The sequence below is a fragment of the Nyctereutes procyonoides genome, unplaced genomic scaffold (genome assembly GCF_905146905.1).
Source record: "Nyctereutes procyonoides isolate TBG_1078 unplaced genomic scaffold, NYPRO_anot_genome, whole genome shotgun sequence".
NCBI classification, from domain to species: domain Eukaryota; kingdom Metazoa; phylum Chordata; class Mammalia; order Carnivora; family Canidae; genus Nyctereutes; species Nyctereutes procyonoides.
The window spans coordinates 51981144-51998213 of record NW_026575047.1 but is presented as its reverse complement, the minus strand read 5'-3'; the positions used below and the strand labels follow the sequence as shown (position 1 = coordinate 51998213).

Here is a 17070-nt window from a genome sequence, read left to right as displayed (position 1 = left end):
AAGGAGCCTCCTCCAGCGGCGGAGGAGACCGCAGTCGCCCGGCTGCGGGTCGGCCTCACTTGTGTTTCTCGCCCCTTCTCCGGGCCGCGGCCCGCGCGGGGTTTCGGGGTGGCCCTCCGGGGCCCCGCCCCTCCCCCACTCCGCGGGGCCGGGGCCTGGGGTCACCCGCGCCCTGGGGGCCCCCCTCCCCGGCCCCCGGGGGGAGCACGCGGCCGTCCGGGCGCGGAGGGGGCTGCGGGGGTCCCGGGCGGGGCGCGGGCGGGCGGGCGCTTACCTGCGGCGGCGGCGGCGGCGGCGGGGGCGGCGGGGCGCGGGGCCGGGGGCCGGGGGCCGGGGCGGCGGGGACGCGGGGCTGGGCGCGCGGACCGGGCGCGGCGGACACCAGCGGGCCGGGGCCTGGCCGTCCCCTGCCCTCCGCCCCCTGCGCCTCCGGCCGCGCGCGCGGGGGCCGGGCCGGGCCCAGACGCACTTCCTCAATCCTGCGGCCCGCGGGCTGGCGGAGAGCGAGCGAGGCGAGGGGGGGCTGCCGCGGCGCTGCCGGCGCCCTGCACGCGGGCGCCTCAGTTTCCCCAGCCGGAACCCGGAGGTGCCCCGATGCCCCGCTCCGGAGGCCCGTGAGCCCTGGCAGCGCGCGGCCCCCCGCCGGGTCTGGGGACCCTGCCTCCTCCGGTCGGGGCAGGCGCAGCCACAAGACTGGTCGGTTCTCTGCTCAACCCAGCGTGGTTCGCGGTCCCTGCGCTCCGGAGCAAAACCCAACGGCTAACCTCCGACTTGTGTCTGTTAGGCAGGGCCTCGCAGTGACTGTTTAAAAGGCAGCGAACACTTTTACGTACAACTCTGTGCAGGGCAGGATAGAAATAGATATTTTTTAGCCTTAGAGTTTTGCAAACGGTGCCCCTTCCAGCACAAGAATTTAATTGGGGCTGTATCTATAAAGATGTCACTGTTGGGTGAACCATTTTAAATTCCGCGGGGAGTAGACAGTAGGTAAAACATGCTGGAACGTTGGCCATTTATTATGTTTCGACCCAATACGTATGTTCATCACCCAACGGAGACCATTATCCGACGGCATCACAGAGACGCATGGACGTGCAGCAGGCATCAGACCTGGCTCCACGTGCCAACCACAGAAAGACAAGCCGGCTCCGTAAGAAGCAGATGGTTCTGCAGCCCGGCAGGACCCGCACCCTAGACCCCTCCTGCGCTACGACTGGAAGGCTCCCAGGATTTTAGCGCGAGTCGGAGACTCGCCACCACCCTCACTGCCATTTCACAAACGCCAGGCAGACGCAGGGCCCCCGCACGACCTCAAGGACACTCTGAGCAGGGGCCCCTTGGCAAGGGCACCACGGGGCAGCTTCGCTTTGCTCCCAAGAGGCTGCGCCTTTAGCTCGCCGGCCACGGAACGCCCTTTGCAAAAGGGTGGGTGCGGTTTTGCAATCCTGTCCTCAATATTTTGGTCCTAATTCCAGTATTCAAAAAGCAGCAATGTGATTGCTACCGAAAAGTCCCTAATAATTTGCAGGGTGTGGCGTCGCGGTGCTGAGTGAGCCGGGCATTCGCGGTGCGGCGCCTCCGGGGCGCGCGGCCCGCCATCTAGCGGCAGCACTAGGAACAGCACGCGGGGTGTTGGGGGGGGCGGCGGGAGGACCCTGGAGCTCATGTGGCCAACGCGGCCTGGGCGACTCAGCTTCTATTTTTTTATTTTATTATTTATTTTATTTTATTTTATTTTATTTTATTTTATTTTATTTTATTTTATTTATTTTATTATATTTTATTTTATTTTATATTTATTTTATTTTATTTATTTTATTTTATTTATTTTATTTTATTTATTTTTATTTTATTTTATTATTTTATTATTTTATTTTATTATTTTTATTTTATTTTATATTTTATTTTATTATTTTATTTTATATATTTTATATTTTATTTTATTATTTTACTTTACTTTATTTTATTTTATATTATATTTTATTTTATATTATATTTTATTTTATATTTTTATTTTTTTATTTATTTTATTTTTTTTATTATTTTATTATTTTATTTTATTTTATCTTTTAGAGTTTTTATTTAAATTCAGTTTGCCGGCATATAGTGTAACACCCAGTACTCAGCTTCTCTTTTAAATTAATTTGGGAATAGGCTAGGGAACATTTCCAATGTAGAGAACAGCGAGTGGACTGTTTTGAGTCAATTATATCCTAGCATTTAACTCTATTCATTAGGCATGAGTTAGTCACAAGTTTGCCTGGGAAAGTTATTACAGACCCGTTAAGATCTCTTCCTGCTTCTTCTTGACCCCCGCTGACCCATGGTCCTCTAGCTTTTGCTGTGGGTAGCCAGATTCTCAGCACCTCCTGTGGGAATGACCCCTCCTAAGGTGGAGTCAGCGGGAGGCTACCTCCTCAACCTGACATCTCCACCTCACACCCGCACTGTCTTCTAGTCATTCTTCATCTGGGAACTCAGTTTCCTCAGATACTCTTTCCTGGACTTTTTTTTTTTTTTTTTCAAATCCCTTATCATCCACCTTTAAGCTCAAGTCAGATACATGCTAGGGGAGAGGACATAAATTATTTGTCCACTGTCAGGAGAAGTTATTGTATTCCAAAAGGTCCACTTTTAGAGAACGTGCCCATCTCCTTTGACCCCCCCCCACCACTAGAAGCACACAGGTACATGCAGGCACATGCACACACATGACAGCCAGTTGGTGTCCCCAGAATGGTTCCCTTCAGAGAGTAAACCAAATGAAGGAAAAGGCCATTTTCCTAGAATTTTCTACTCACATTTAGATTGAGAAAGAAAAGGTTTCTAAATAAATTAATACATATATAAGTGCATACATTAAGAGAGATCTGATCCAAGCTTCCCTTAAGTTTTCTCTTAAAAGGTGGCACCTTGTTACCCATGGCCAAAGTGATCTGGACTCTCAACATCAAATACACAGGTGTAACTGGATGGACCTAACCAAGTACAAGGGCTTTTTTTTTTTTTAAGATTTTGTTTATTCATGAGAGACACAAAGAGAGAGGCAAAGACATAGAGGGAGAAGCAGATTTCCTGTTGGGAGCCTGATGTGGGACTCAATCCCAGGACCCCAGCATCATGCCCTGAGCCAAGGGCAGATGCTCAACCACTCAGCCACCTAGGTGCCCAGGTTCCCAGTTCTTGATCCAACCTCAGTGTCAGCTCACAACTTGGTGATTGAGGCTTCTTAGAAACTTCAGGTAGGTTAAACCCAAGCACCTAGATCCTTGTGAAAAATGCACACAGTAGCAGGATGCAGTATGTTCCCTAAACCCCTGTACAGTCCTCTCCACTATTTACCAGAGTCACCCACTCTGGAAAAGGAGACTCGAGCAGCTTAGGTGACAGCTTACACTTTACCAACTAAAATGCAGAGCCTCTGAGGCTGAGCTCCCTGCCTGCTCAACCTGCAACACCGTGCAAGTGGGCTTCACGCTCAGACTAAATACTAGGGCTGATTGATTGAACAAATGGAATTTGAATCTTAAACTCTCAATACTGCTTTATTACAAGCCATTTTGTACAGAAGCTCCGAGAAAGAGAAAGGTCAGCCACAGAATGAAACAAGTTTTGTCCTTAAATGAAAAAAACAGAAGGATTGTCATATATCTGATTTTATTTTATCATTGTTGCATTGTCGGACACAATCTGCAGTTGGGGTCAGAATTCCCAGGCCAATAGGATTTTTTTTTTTTAAACCATACCACAGGAGTAAACCTTAAAAGAAGTGAAATCTAATACTATATAGATTTCCATTTCTAAATACAGTATATTACAGAAGGTTAAATATACCACCTCTGTTTACTTACAACTATAAAAAGATACATTAACTATACCAATTATAAATAATGTAGCATTTCATATTAAAGGCATTATTGTACAATGAGAGATTAAGAACCCTCTAATGAATTACTATCAAGGTTAGTGTCTATAGTTACTTGAGATAAAATCCTGAAAATTCAGTGTATGAAGTCAACTCCCGACTTAGCAAGTTGCTGACAGTTTAAGTGATAAGTATTAACTGATGTAGAGGAGGTGAATTGCATATTGCCTATTTCTAACAAGAATGACAACCCCACTCCATATATGACTTTCCTTCATTCATACACTGGTTTTGATGTTTATTTTACTAGTGCTCTCCCCCCAATTTAACTCTCAAACATAATTTAATTCCCAAACATAAGCACCATTAGAAAAGTAACTAGTTAGTAACAGTGAAAGTATCCAAATAATGCAATTATGTTTGGTTTTGTTTTTTAAAAGCCATACTGAACACTTTAAAACTTGGGGTTGCACCACATTTGCACATATAAAGTGGAAAAGAAAAATTCACGACACGTTAGTGCAGTACTCAGGCCACTTTAGTTGGAGACCCGGTTCTTCCATGGAGTCTGGATGTTATATTTGTTAATCATTAATTAATATCAAAAGAGGACTTTAAAAAACCAGACTGTATTAAAACAACATCCTTTCCAGTTGCGTATGTTTTGCTAATCTAAAATAGATAACCAAACCCGAGACGAAGAAAGCTACATAAGCTGATCACAAACTATTAATGCAAGTGGTAGAAATTCCTAATTTGTAAAAGTGAATCATGGCTCTGATGTGCAAGACGCGGTTGCTATGCTGTGGTAGTGTCACAGTACTGTGTCCTTAGCAGCGATGGTGACACTAGCAATGTTCTCTGCCTAAGAAAGTGCCTTGGTTAAGGTAGACCGTGACATAGTTTTAGATAAGTATTTTGGGGGTTGATTCAGTCATATTCCAAAAGGAGTTTTGGTTTTAAGCTGAGTCCCATGGTCAATGTCTAGATGTAGTCCTTGAAGACCTATGCCCATTCACAACCAAGACCTTCAGTACCCTTCCATGGTACTTGCTTCCCCCGAGCTCCCTACATTGGATCCTCAAAATCCTGTTTTTATTTTGTTTTTAACTTAGTCCTGTTTCTTTCCCACTAAGTGGTAGGAGGGGCTTCTTCTGCAAGCAGGTAACCCCCCAGAGGAAGCCACAGGTGCAGGGAGGGCCCTGATTGCAGAACAAACCTGTAGTTTTTCCAAGTTCTTACTGGAGTCAGAGTTGGCAAAACATTTTTAAGTGACCACTGGATACTTCAAATACCACTTCCTGTTGGCCACACCCTGAGCCTCTTCACTGTCCCCGGGGACCTGGTTGAAAGGGAAAAACAGAAATGGCCAATAGCTCCATCCCTCAGGCAGGACGGCAATTTTTCACACACACACCAGAATAAAACAGGAAGTGTGAGAGGAAAATAAAAATCATTCAAATCCAGTAGATTTAAAGTCTCCAGGACGAAGTAACCGGGGAAGGCAGGAAATGCAGGTTTTCTTCGGCAAGTTCCATCTGCCACATTCAGCTGTCAAATGTTTGAGGAAGGAACCTGTTGTTTCTTCAGGGGCTCTTGTCGTCGAGTTTGATGGTGACAGTTTTCACTTCTGTGTATTCAGCCAGCGCGTATTCACCTCTGCGATCACAGAAAAGAGGAGAACATGAAACAGGGCATGTCACTTAGCCATTCTGTTCCACTGCATTCTAACATTTTTTTAAAATAAGTTATTGGAGGTTGAACAGCTTTTTTTTTTTTAAGATTTTGTTTATTCATGAGACACCACACACACACACACACACACACACAGAGAGAGAGAGAGAGAGAGAGAGAGAGAGAGAGAGAGAAGCAGGCTCCATGCAGGGAGCCCGATGTGGGATTCGATCCCAGGACTCCAGAATCATGCCCTGGGCCGAAGTCAGGTGCTAAATCACTGAGCCACCCAGGGGTCCCCTTTTCCAGTGCATTCTAACATTTGATGGGTCATTCCTCTGTTGGGCATTTGGAGTCTGTGCAAAAAGTCACAATGGGATGACTTAATAGAGGCATGGCCAGGACGGTAACACCATTAGTGCGTTTAAGTCACCGGATGTGTAACTTAAGTTTACCTATCAAGTTTTTTGGTGCGCGATGCTTTGGAAAGAAGGGTTTGCCTTTAATGAATGAAAGGGATGGGAAAAGAAAGAGGTGGAATCCCTGGGTGGGGAGAGTACAGAGCGAGAAGAGGGCCGACAGGGGTGAACAAGGAGGAGAGCTGGGGATATGGCCAGAGGATTCACAAGGAACAAGGAAACGGAGAGCCTAGAGTCAACCCTGGAGCCTGCAGCTGGCAACCAGCTGTAAGAGGTCTAAGGTCAGCCCAGAGCAGTGAAGGGAGCAGACATTAGCACAGACTGGACACAAGGATGACCACAGCCTTTGAGTTCACATCTTTGGTTTGTGCAGAGCCCAGATGACCCTTCTCAGGCATTATGGGCCATCCTCCATCCTCTGGGCAGCTCCCCTTCCCAGAACTGAGATGAGGCTTTGGACAGCTTTAAACGCTGCTCCAACACTTGCTCTGCTGTTATATGAATAAACACGGATCCTTATTAAGGAACAGAGGTAGAAGTAGAGGTGGCCACTGAAGGTTCCTATTTCATCCCTTAGATCAGTGGTTCTCAAAGTGTGGTCTCAAAGCCTCAGCAACACCTCAGTGCTCTCAGGCCGCCTACCCTGCCCCTGATATACTGGGGTTGACAGAATAATGCCCCTGCTTCAAGGTGACCGTATCTCAATTCTCCAAACCTGTGTTAGGTTACATGGCAAAGGGGGATCAAGATGAGATTAAAGTTGCAAATATTAGCTGGTCTTAAAATAGGGAGGTTATTCTGGATTACCTGGATACACCCAATGTAATCACAAGGACCCTTACGAGGGTTAAAGGGAGGCAGAAGAAGAGAGTCAGAGAGAAATAAGACTACAGAAGCAGGTTCAGAGAGCAACAACAGGGTTGCCTTTGAGCACAGAGGAAGGGGCCACCAGCCAAGAAATGTGGGAAGCCTCTAGAAGCCAGAAAAAGCAAGGAAACATATTCTCTCCCTGGAGTCTCCAGAAAGGAATGTAGCTCTGCGCACGCCTTGATTTCAATTTAGTGAGACTGTCAGAGTTTTATCCCACGCAACTGTATAAGATAATACATTTATGTTGTTTAAACCATGAATTTTGTGATAATTTATTGTAGCGGCAATAAAAAAATGAATACACCTACTGAAGTGGGGCCCAGAAATCTGTGTTTTTAACAAGCCAGGGGATTCTGATACAGCTCAGTTGGATCTCAGTTGGAGATCCACTTGCTTAGGCCTATGGAGGCAGGTTCTTTGCCTTCCCTAAGCCTCCAACCCATTATCTTTAAAATGGACATCCTATTGCCTTCTTGTCATTATAATGGCTGGAGATGATTTACTATTGAGCACCTATGTACTTATATACAGGTAAAAAATAAAGGGTAGAAAGTATTATTATTATTATTATTATTTAATTAATATGTCATTGGGATTTTTTTTGGTAGTTCCCTAAAAGAAAGAGGTCAAGAACCCATGAGAATGAGTGACGTATTTTGCAATATTTTCTAAACATAACACAAAATATAAGTCACATACAGAATGATGAATTCATTTTGTAGAGCAGAAAAGCCATTTAAAAATCCCCTCAAAACAGATGACGAACTAGAAAAAAGTTACATTCACAACTCTGTGTAAGAAACAGTGCTGTTTTCCTTAATATACAAAAAGCTCTTAAAAACCAATTAAAAAACCCCACAGCAACCAAATGGAAAAAATCAACAAAGGGCATGAATAGGCAGTTCACGGAAAAACAAATACAGATTACTAGTAAGTGCAAAATGTATGCTCAACACCCTCACAATTAAAGATATGCAAACCAAAAGAGCAGGAGCTCATTTTTCATGTGGCAGATTAAATACCCAATTTTAGGAATTTATTCTGAAAACAATCTCCCATGAGTGCATGATGATTTATGCATAAGGGGGAACACCAGCATGGTTGGTGAGGGCAAAAGCCCTTGGAAATAACACAAAAGTCCATCAGGAAAGATCCTTAATGAAAAGGCTAGAGGGATATCTGAAGCCCATTCTCAAGGGCCCATTCTCAAGGGCAGAAAGTAATTTGCTCCCATTTCATTTGAAAACAGAAAAGAATGCACATATGTACACCCACTGTATGCAAAACAAATGCACAAAAAATTCTAAAAGTGAGTCTATAGTGTGGCACTGTTAAAAATGCAAAGTAATTAGTGATTTATCAACTTCGTAAAGTAAACCGAATGATGGAAGTCCCACTCTTCTAATAAGTAGCTCATTAGCCCACTAATAAGTCCAACATTAAACCATTCCTGCAAGATTAAGTACATGAATCATCCCATTCTTATTACTGCAATCACTGCCAACATTCAAATTCTTGCTGCTCTTATTGGACCCATGGTGGCGTGTCCTAATGTGTTTCTTGCCCCCTCATAATGATCTTGGCGTTCAAGGTTATCCATGAACGCAGCCCTACTCCTATCCGACCTCACCAGAATGTTGGGAAATAGAGGGGCTGGGTGACCATGTGCTCCCCGCTATGCACTCAGAACACAGCACCTGCCTGGTGCACCAAAGGTTCTCATGAAATATTAGCTAAGTGAACAAATGAACAAAATGAATGATGGAACAGTGGTTCCTTTTAATGAGCGGGATTGTGGATCAGTGGAGGGAGGCCTAGACTTTCCACACATCTCTTCCACACGTGGATTTTTGTTGTTATTGTTGCTGCTGCAAAACCACCAAGAAAAGTGCCCAGAAGGAAGAGCACTTGGAAGCTTCGTCCCAAGACCCACACAGGAACAGATCCCCCAAGGGGCCCGTGGGTGGGCGGCAGGGAGCCAGCCCCTGTCCAGGCGGCCGGGGATGGGGAAAACCATGGAATCCACCGCACCGTGCTCCAGCATACAAAAGGAGAACTGGCTGCGACATGAAGACATTAATCAGAGACAAGTGAAAATGGAAATTGGGTTTCAAGTCAGTTTCCAGGCTCCTTGTGAGTTATGCTAAAGTGCTTTATCAAAAGCCTTGGGAAAATATAGGCCGAGGGTCAGAAAAACACATTGGAAAAAAGTCCCCGCAGTGGCAGGATAAGACACGGGCTGGGCTGTGCTCTGTGCCAGGTGGGGGTGCTGGGACCCTGGACGGGCTGTCAGAGCAGTGGGAAGGGAGACCAGTGACAGGCGAGGAAAGCAATAAGCAACAGTCAGTGTGAGTTTGTACAGGCTAGAAGTCAAGTGGGCTCTACACGCCCTTCCAGCAGCTTTGACATCCAAGGCCATCTGCTTGGGAAGCAAAATTCTTGTTGCAGCAGGGAGCTGCGCCTGGCCTCTGTGTGGGACTCTGGGTCCCCCACCACAGCTGGTCGAAGGCAGCTGATCAGAGGAGACAAATTGCCATGGATGACCTGGCTGGCTTCATTCTGAGTTCCTAAGAGAGGTGACACCTCTATTGAGCAGGGCATGGTGGTGTGATAGGTCCACGAGTTCAACCCCACCTCTGTCTCTTCTGGCCGTGTGACCCAGGAAAGGCACGGAGCCTCCCTGGCCTCCTTGGCTTTCCTCATGAAGAAACGACGGTAGTAGCAATAGCCATCTATGATGGATCGAATGTATATGTTTGCCTACAATTCATACACTGAAGCCCTAATTCCCAATGTGAAGGCATTAGGAAGTGGGGCCTTTGGGAAGTGGTTAGGTTAGAAGAGTTGGAAGCCCTCATGAATAGGATAAGTGTTCTTATAAAGGAGACCCCAGAGAGCTCGCTCACCTCTTCCACTGTGTGAGGACACAGTGAGAAGACAGCCATCTGTGAAACAGGAGCGGAGCTCTTGCCAGACCCCAAATCTGCTGGCCCCTCTATCTCAGGCTTTCAGCCTCCAGAATTCTGAGAAATCACTGCCTCTTGTTTCAGCCACCCTGTTTATGATATTCTGTTAGAGCAACCAGAACAAAGTAAGACAGCATCACATGGACTGCTGTGAGCATGGCACGAATTAACACATGCAAAGTGCTCATACAGAGCTTGGCAGAGTGTGTTTGGCAAGTGCCAGATGTCACCAGTATTATGGCTGTTGGGGGAGCCCTGACAGGGACCCAGGTGACCCCAGCACAGGCCTGTCTCTCTTAGGTAGGAGGATGTGAAAAGAAAATGAAGCAGAGGTGCATAGACCCCAACACAGACAAGCCACTCTGGGGGCAAAACATGATTTCTGCAGAGGGTTTTCATGGCAGAGAATTTACTGAGGTTCCCTGAAGGGGAAACAAGTCATTGGACATAGAGGGACACCAGTGGATACACTCTGCTCAGATGTGCAGATGGTTCTGGCATATGTGCCACGGCTCAGGAATGGACTAGAAAGAAAGACCAAGATGGGGGATGGGACCCCAGCTCCATGGAGACTGGTCAAAAGCATTTGTTCAGGGAAGGAAGCCAGCCCCATTCTCTTATAACATCTTTATTAAGAATCTGGAAGGGGAACTGCCCAAAGGCCCCAGTAGAGGGGCCGAGGGGAAGCATCTGAGTGCTCTCACTGAAAGATGTACAAACAAGGCCAAGGTAATACATTTGTGTATAAATAATACAAACTGTTTAACTAAGAGAGCTCGCAGCCCTCTGAGATGTTCCGGGAGTAGCCCTGCATTTTGTCACAGAAGGTCCCCCTGGGAAGATTGGTCCTACAAGCTGTTTGTCCACAAAGGCTAATAAAATCCCAAGCAGCACCATGAAGGACGTGGGAGAGAAGGCATCATCTAGCTGGAAACAACAGTGTGTCCACTCCCAGAACGTTCTGTCCAGCTCCATCCCTGGACCCTTCATCCTGGGCCAGACACAAGAAGGCCTGTCCATGAGTCTATGCCTATGGAGTTCACCTTCCTGGAGGGCAAGGCAGAAAGGAACCCTGGAGGAGTATGCGGTGGATTTGATGGAGCCATGGAGGACACGGCAGTATGTCTCCCAAACAGGCATTGAGAAGGAGCCAGGGTCACCCAGAGTCTGTCTGTGGAGCCTTTTGCTAGTGCGGCAGATACGATCAGAGCCTGACCTGGGAGGGAGCCTATTTTCCTTGCTGAGGGCTGGGGTTGGTGTGAGTCTGGCAAAAAGCTCTACCCCTATCCTCATGTGGAGAGCCTGCACCAAGTCTCTACTGAGCATCTCCAAGCATGATGGGTGTTGGGGAGGACCTAGAAGCTTAGGCTAGAGGTTTGGTCCTGGATCCTGAAAGAGTGTGGCACCAGGATGAGGGTGGAGAAAAGCAGAAGTGGAAAGGCAGGAGGGAGAGAGAGGATGGGAGAGTTCCATCACAGCCCCAGAGGGAAAGGGCCACTAGCCTTCCTGACATGGCCCATCCAGCCTGACCCATGGGAACAAAGGCAAGGTCAGTGGCCTGGAGCCTGTGCCCCCACCACCCTGAGAACCTAGTGTGTGTTGTATTCACCTGCCGGCAGGCGTGCAATCACAGATACTCACAGTTCTCTGCCATTTCCTGACATTTTAAAGCCACCAAATGGAGCCTGTGCGTAGATGGCATTATAGCAGTTGATCCTAGAGGAAGAACGAAAGATGCTCACGATTATCTGGAGAAGACCCACCTGGGGCATGGCTGTCCCGGCTCTCAGGGGCTTGAAGCAGACCGCTGCCTAAGGAATGACTTTTCGTCACAGTTTTAATGATGGGGACAGTGCGTTTTCAACTTCTGTCTTCTCATTCTTCTCACCAGAAGCTAAAATGTGAATATTCCTAAGTATAAAGCTTTCCACTGGGATATGAAAGGAATGTCAAGGTGAGAAGAAAGGAGAGGGAACTTGTGGCATCGGGGAATAAGATTTGGCTTTGAAATGAGCCAGACCTGAACTCAAAGTTCTGCTTCTTGGCTTGAAGGATTCTGCACTGGTTACTCAGCCTCTCTGATCCTCAATTTATATTCATCAGCGTTACCATCTTTCAAATAAGGCTAATGTCATCTGCAGGATGAGTCGTGAAGCAAGGACTTTTGTCCACACTTTGAACAAGATCATGCACTGCTTTTTTTTTTTTTTAAGATTTTATTTATTTATTCATGAGAGACACAGAGAGAGAGGAGGAGATACAGGCAGAGGGAGAACCAGGCTTCCTGTAGGGGGAGCCTGATGTGGGACTTGATCCCAGGATCCCAGGATCCCAGGATCACAACCTGAGCCGAAGGCAGGCACTCACTGAGCCACTCAGGCGTCCCCATGCACTGCTTTTAGAGTCAGAATAAAAATGAAAGGTAGAGGGAGTGAAGCCCAAGAGGCACCACAACACAGTGGGCACCAGAGCTGGACAGCTGACTCAGGGCTCTGCTCTGCCACGTACTGGCTGTGTGACCCCAGGCAAATCACCTAGTCTCCCTGTGTCTCGATTTCCTCCTCTGTAACACAGAGACAATAATGGTACCTATCTCACAGGTGGTCATGAGGATGGAGCAAAGCTCTCAGACAGTGCTTGACATATAACATATGACTCAAAGCTGTCTGTCAATAGTCTGTCAATAGAAGGGCAATGAAGCTAGCAAGCCAGCGACTCAGGACAGCTGAAACACACACTTCCTCTACTTACCAGACAGTTCCAGACTCCAAGGCAGACGCCAGCTTCAGTGCTTTGTCGAGGTTTTTTGTGAACACAGCTGCTGTGAGTCCATATTCAAGGCTATTTGCTCTTTTGATTACTTCTTCAATATTTTTGAACTTCAGTATTGGCTGTACTGGTCCAAAAATCTGTGATTAATTGCAAGAATGGCAGTGAAAGACATGTCGGACGAAGCACAGACACTGTGAGCAGGCATTGCCTTCATTTTACCCAGAGTGCTCACATGCCTGAGGAAGGATGGCTGGAGGAAAAAGAATCCCAGGAGATCTTTTTGGCTACTTGACCATTGACATCTGAAGGGAAGGATTACAATTAAAACTTAAAATGCCAACTGGAAGTATATTTCAGGTTTCCATCTCTTATTGTAATCAGGGATTCAGAGAAGCCCCAGCTCCTGACTTTGGAGTAGCCCCTGCCCGTTGATGTGCACGGAAGACAAAATTTTGCATGTTTTTCTTGGGAAGTTATTGCTGAGGTGTTTGCAAGGGCACAACTGTGGGACCGGGTGCCCCAACCTCTTGGTGCTGCGCTCGCCATTAATGAGAACGCCATAAAATGTTTCCCTAATAACTCCCAACTCCCAGGTAAGGGGGTGAGAGACAATGTTCCTTGCCATGCAAAATAAAAATCTCCAGGGGAAAGTCTATAAAATACCCACACAGGAAGCCCTCAACAGTGATTCATTTTCTTTTGCGTCCCAAAAGACCACATTCTGGGATCCAACTACCCAGAACCCTAGGTGTGAGTCAGTGGCCCATCTAGATTAACAGTGAGATTGAACAACAAAGTGAGAATCCATTATGGGGGGGCTCCTCAATCTCCACCATTTCTAAGGACGCTCATGATGGAAAACTTCAAAGAGAATTCCAACTGGGATTGTTCTTTGAATGAACACACTCGTCTGTCATTTTAGTTCTGTCTCGGGGGACAGAGGGCAGCTTTGGGCCATGAATCCACTGGTATAACCCACAGGTGGCAAGAGCCCTCCACCATGGGCCACCCAGAGGATGTGTGAGAAGACAGAGAAGAGGGGCTGTCACCCCCCAGAGATGTGTGAAAACGGGGGAGGGGGTTAGGACAAACTGCACCCGCTAAACTATGGTGGGGGTTCCCAAAGGCAGGTAGGCAAGATGGCTTATCTCGAGACCCCAAAGGAGAGGAGGAGGCCACAGGAGAATAGATAATGCTCCCCTCACAAAGACTTCTGGGATGTCTGAGCCCTAGAGAAGGCTTCTGCTTGTAAGGCTCATTCCTCTTGCTCCCCATCCCCATGTCCCACAAGAGTCCCCTTGGGATGAAGCGTTTCCTACACCCCCTCAGTACCTCCTCTTTGGCAATGCGCATGGTGTCAGTAACTTCTGAGAAGACAGTGGGTTTGATGAAGAGTCCCCTGTCTTCCATGGCCGAACCCCCACATTCCAGCTTGGCCCCCTCCTTCTTCCCACTCTCGATTAGGTCGAGGATTTTGTCAAACTGCTTTTGGTCAATCTGCAAAACACAATGAGGAGTACAGCCCAGATTCCTTTAGGGCAGCAGCTGCCATCTTGGGGATCGCACGGCTTTTCACACAATTAGCTGTGCTACTCCTAAATGACCTTGCCAAATCATAAGTCACACAGAACAGAGGTGCCTTATATGCAAATATTCCTCCAATGCACAAGTCTAGGGTCTTTGGCACAGGGGAGAGAAGGGGAGACAGGATCTCCTCATCCTCTCCAGGTGTAGGGTCTATTCATAAGATTGACATCTTCCATGCAGTTAAGCAAATCTGTGAACAAAACAAGATCTGAAGTGGCCACATTCTTTGCTCTCTCAACTTTGCATCCTTCAGGGGGTTGCCAGATTTAGTAAATAACACTACAGGATGCCCAGTTAAATTTAATTTTTGAAAACCAATGAATGACTTTTTTAGCATAAGCATATCCCAAACAGTGCTTATCTTAAAAAGGGTCTTGTTTATTTGAGCTTCCAATCTCGCTGAGTGTCATGTAGGTTATCTGGAAACCCTGCTCCCTTCTCACAGGGCACCGTGCACCAGGGTGACAGTGATTGGAACTGTCCGTCCATGGTGCAGAGGAGAAGGGAGAAGGAAAGCTGACCACCTTACCCAGCACTCCAGGGCATAGAGTGGCATGAGCTTGAAGGTGAGATGGATGGGCTTCTCCTTGCTGGTGAGGAGCCAGATCATCAGAAAGGCTCTACCTTCTGCCACCCTGTCTAGAGATCTCTGGAGCCAGAGTGCACCCTGTACCCCCAGTGCAACATTTTTCTTTTTGACATGGCGCTCAACCAGCTGTCAAAGGGCACCCTTTTAGGGAGACTGTGCTTGAGGGCAGAAGTCCTTTCTCCATCCCCAGTAGTCCTTCCACCCACATCTGTGGGTGCCCTGTTCTTGACCACGACCCTGTTGCTACTCCCCTCCTCTTTGGCTGAGAGAGACAGAGTTTTGTTAGGTTTGCCATAGCTGAGCTTTTTAGATAGAAAAACTGGTTTCATTAAAAGCAACTTTAAATTTAAAAAATAAGCAAATCCAATGGTGTATTTGGAAAAATGTCTGTTCCTGAGGATCAGGCTGGTTTTCCCAGAAAGGGTGGGCACATAACCTTGTACTGGGCCAGTCATCTCCGGAAGTGTGGATCCAGTGTTAAAATTCCAAGTTGGATCCATACCTCACACCTTGTACCAGCACAAATTCCAAGCAGATCAAAAATTTAACCGTGGAAAATGAAAGTTTTTCCTCTCATGTAGGAAAAAGCCTCTATAATCATGGGCTGCTGATGGTCTTTCTATGATGTGAAATGCAGAAGCCAAAAAGAAAGATTGATAAATTTGAGTTGTTAAAAAAAAGGCAAAGACATCATACAAGCAAAGTCAAAGGCAAAACCACAAACTGGAAGAAAATCTGACAACCATATCATAGAACCAGAGCTAATCTTTCCTTGCATTTCAAGAGTTCTTGGAAGTCGAAGAAAAATGACCAGCAATACAAGAGAAAATATGTAAAGCACCTGCGTAGTTGATAGAAAAGATACTACAAATGGCTTTTAAACATGATAAGATGTTCTGCCTTAATCATCATAAGTCATGCATGCATATTAAATTCAAACCAAGTGAGATATCATTTTGAACCATCAGATGGGCAAAATCCATGTTGTATCAGTAAGGCTGGAGACCTAGACAAGCTCATACAAGGTTGGTAGGAACACAGGTTGGTTGATCCTCTTGGAAGGTGATCTGGCAATGCTTATAGAACTTACAAACGAGCTCTCACTCAGCAATCCCACTTAGGACTGTGTCCCACTGATTTCTTTGCATGAGTGCAAAATGACATACTCTGAGACATTGCGCGTAACTGTACACACTCGCCTGTACATCAGAACATGTCATTCGAATTCTGGTGAATTCGTACAGCAGAATTTTGTGTATACATGAAAAAGAATAGGGCGGGTTCTCATGGACTAGTATGGAAGGCTCCTCAAGTTTCTTACGAGGACACAAAAACCAAGATGCAAAGCAGGATGGATATCACAGTTATCTTTTGGGTAAAAACAGGAGAAGGGAGGATATCTATAGATATTTGCATATATATGTATATATATATATGCATAAATGCGTATATAAAGAAGTTTTGGAGGGATACATGAGGAACTAAGACCAGGGGATACCCACGGGGGGAAGGTTAAGAACCAGGCTTATGAATGGAGTGGGGAGGATGGAAGAAAGCCTTTTTTTCACTGACCTTTATATGCGTTCTAGCTTTTAACCCCTGTATGTATTCCCACCTCAAAAAAAGTAATTCAAACAACTGCAATGGATATAGTCATATCTCAAGGTTCTCTCAACTTCTCTCTCAGTGAGCCAGGTCTTGGTTAAAAGTTCTAAGTTTGCTCTTTCCTCCTCCCTGGAGGACAAGAGGGCTTTCAGGGCTTCATCAAATTATAGGTCCTGAGTGGCTATGACCATTCTCCACGTATCTGTCCCGGGGGCAGTGGTGGGCCCCCGTGGAAAACCTGCAAATCCAGACTCCACTCTTCCTGATGAATCCATGTGAACACATTGTTTCAATCTAATAATCCCCCAAGAAATGTCCGCTGGAGCCTTCCAGTGCTGGAAGAAGAACCTGCCAGAAGCGAAGGACGCGGCAGGGCACAACACCAGAGACAGAGCCGGATGGACCCCAAAGGACATGTCGAAAGCTGCACTTGGCTCTGCTGGAGAGGGCACTGGATCCTGCTCCCACCAGGTGGCCTGCGCAATGTTTTTGCGCCTCATTGCTCAAGTTGCCAAATAAACCTGAAAGATTTTGGAGCATTTAGCAAGCAACTGCCTGCAGTGGACACCGATCTAGGTCAGCTAGCTGTTTTACAGGCAGAAGACAGACAGGACTATTTAGACAGCTGTAAATCCTCTCTGAGTAAAAATCTTATTACTGTAGATGAAAAAGCACTTTGGGAGAAAAAAATCCAACAGTGTCCTAAAATAATATGCTGAGGTT

General features: G+C 46.5%; 1 protein-coding gene across 1 annotated transcript in view; it reads right to left on the bottom strand.

The window, feature by feature from the left end:
* Nucleotides 1–3638: 3638 nt before the first annotated feature.
* ALDH1A3 (aldehyde dehydrogenase 1 family member A3) overlaps nucleotides 3639–17070 on the bottom strand; it is a 37738-nt gene continuing 24306 nt past the window's right edge. The window contains exons 10-13 of the mRNA XM_055326430.1: nucleotides 13899–14063; nucleotides 12546–12703; nucleotides 11436–11510; nucleotides 3639–5524 (exon numbers count right to left, since the gene is read on the bottom strand). Coding sequence (XP_055182405.1) covers nucleotides 5452–5524; nucleotides 11436–11510; nucleotides 12546–12703; nucleotides 13899–14063 — 471 coding nt within the window. The 3' untranslated portion in view covers nucleotides 3639–5451. The remainder of the gene's footprint in view (nucleotides 5525–11435; nucleotides 11511–12545; nucleotides 12704–13898; nucleotides 14064–17070) is intronic.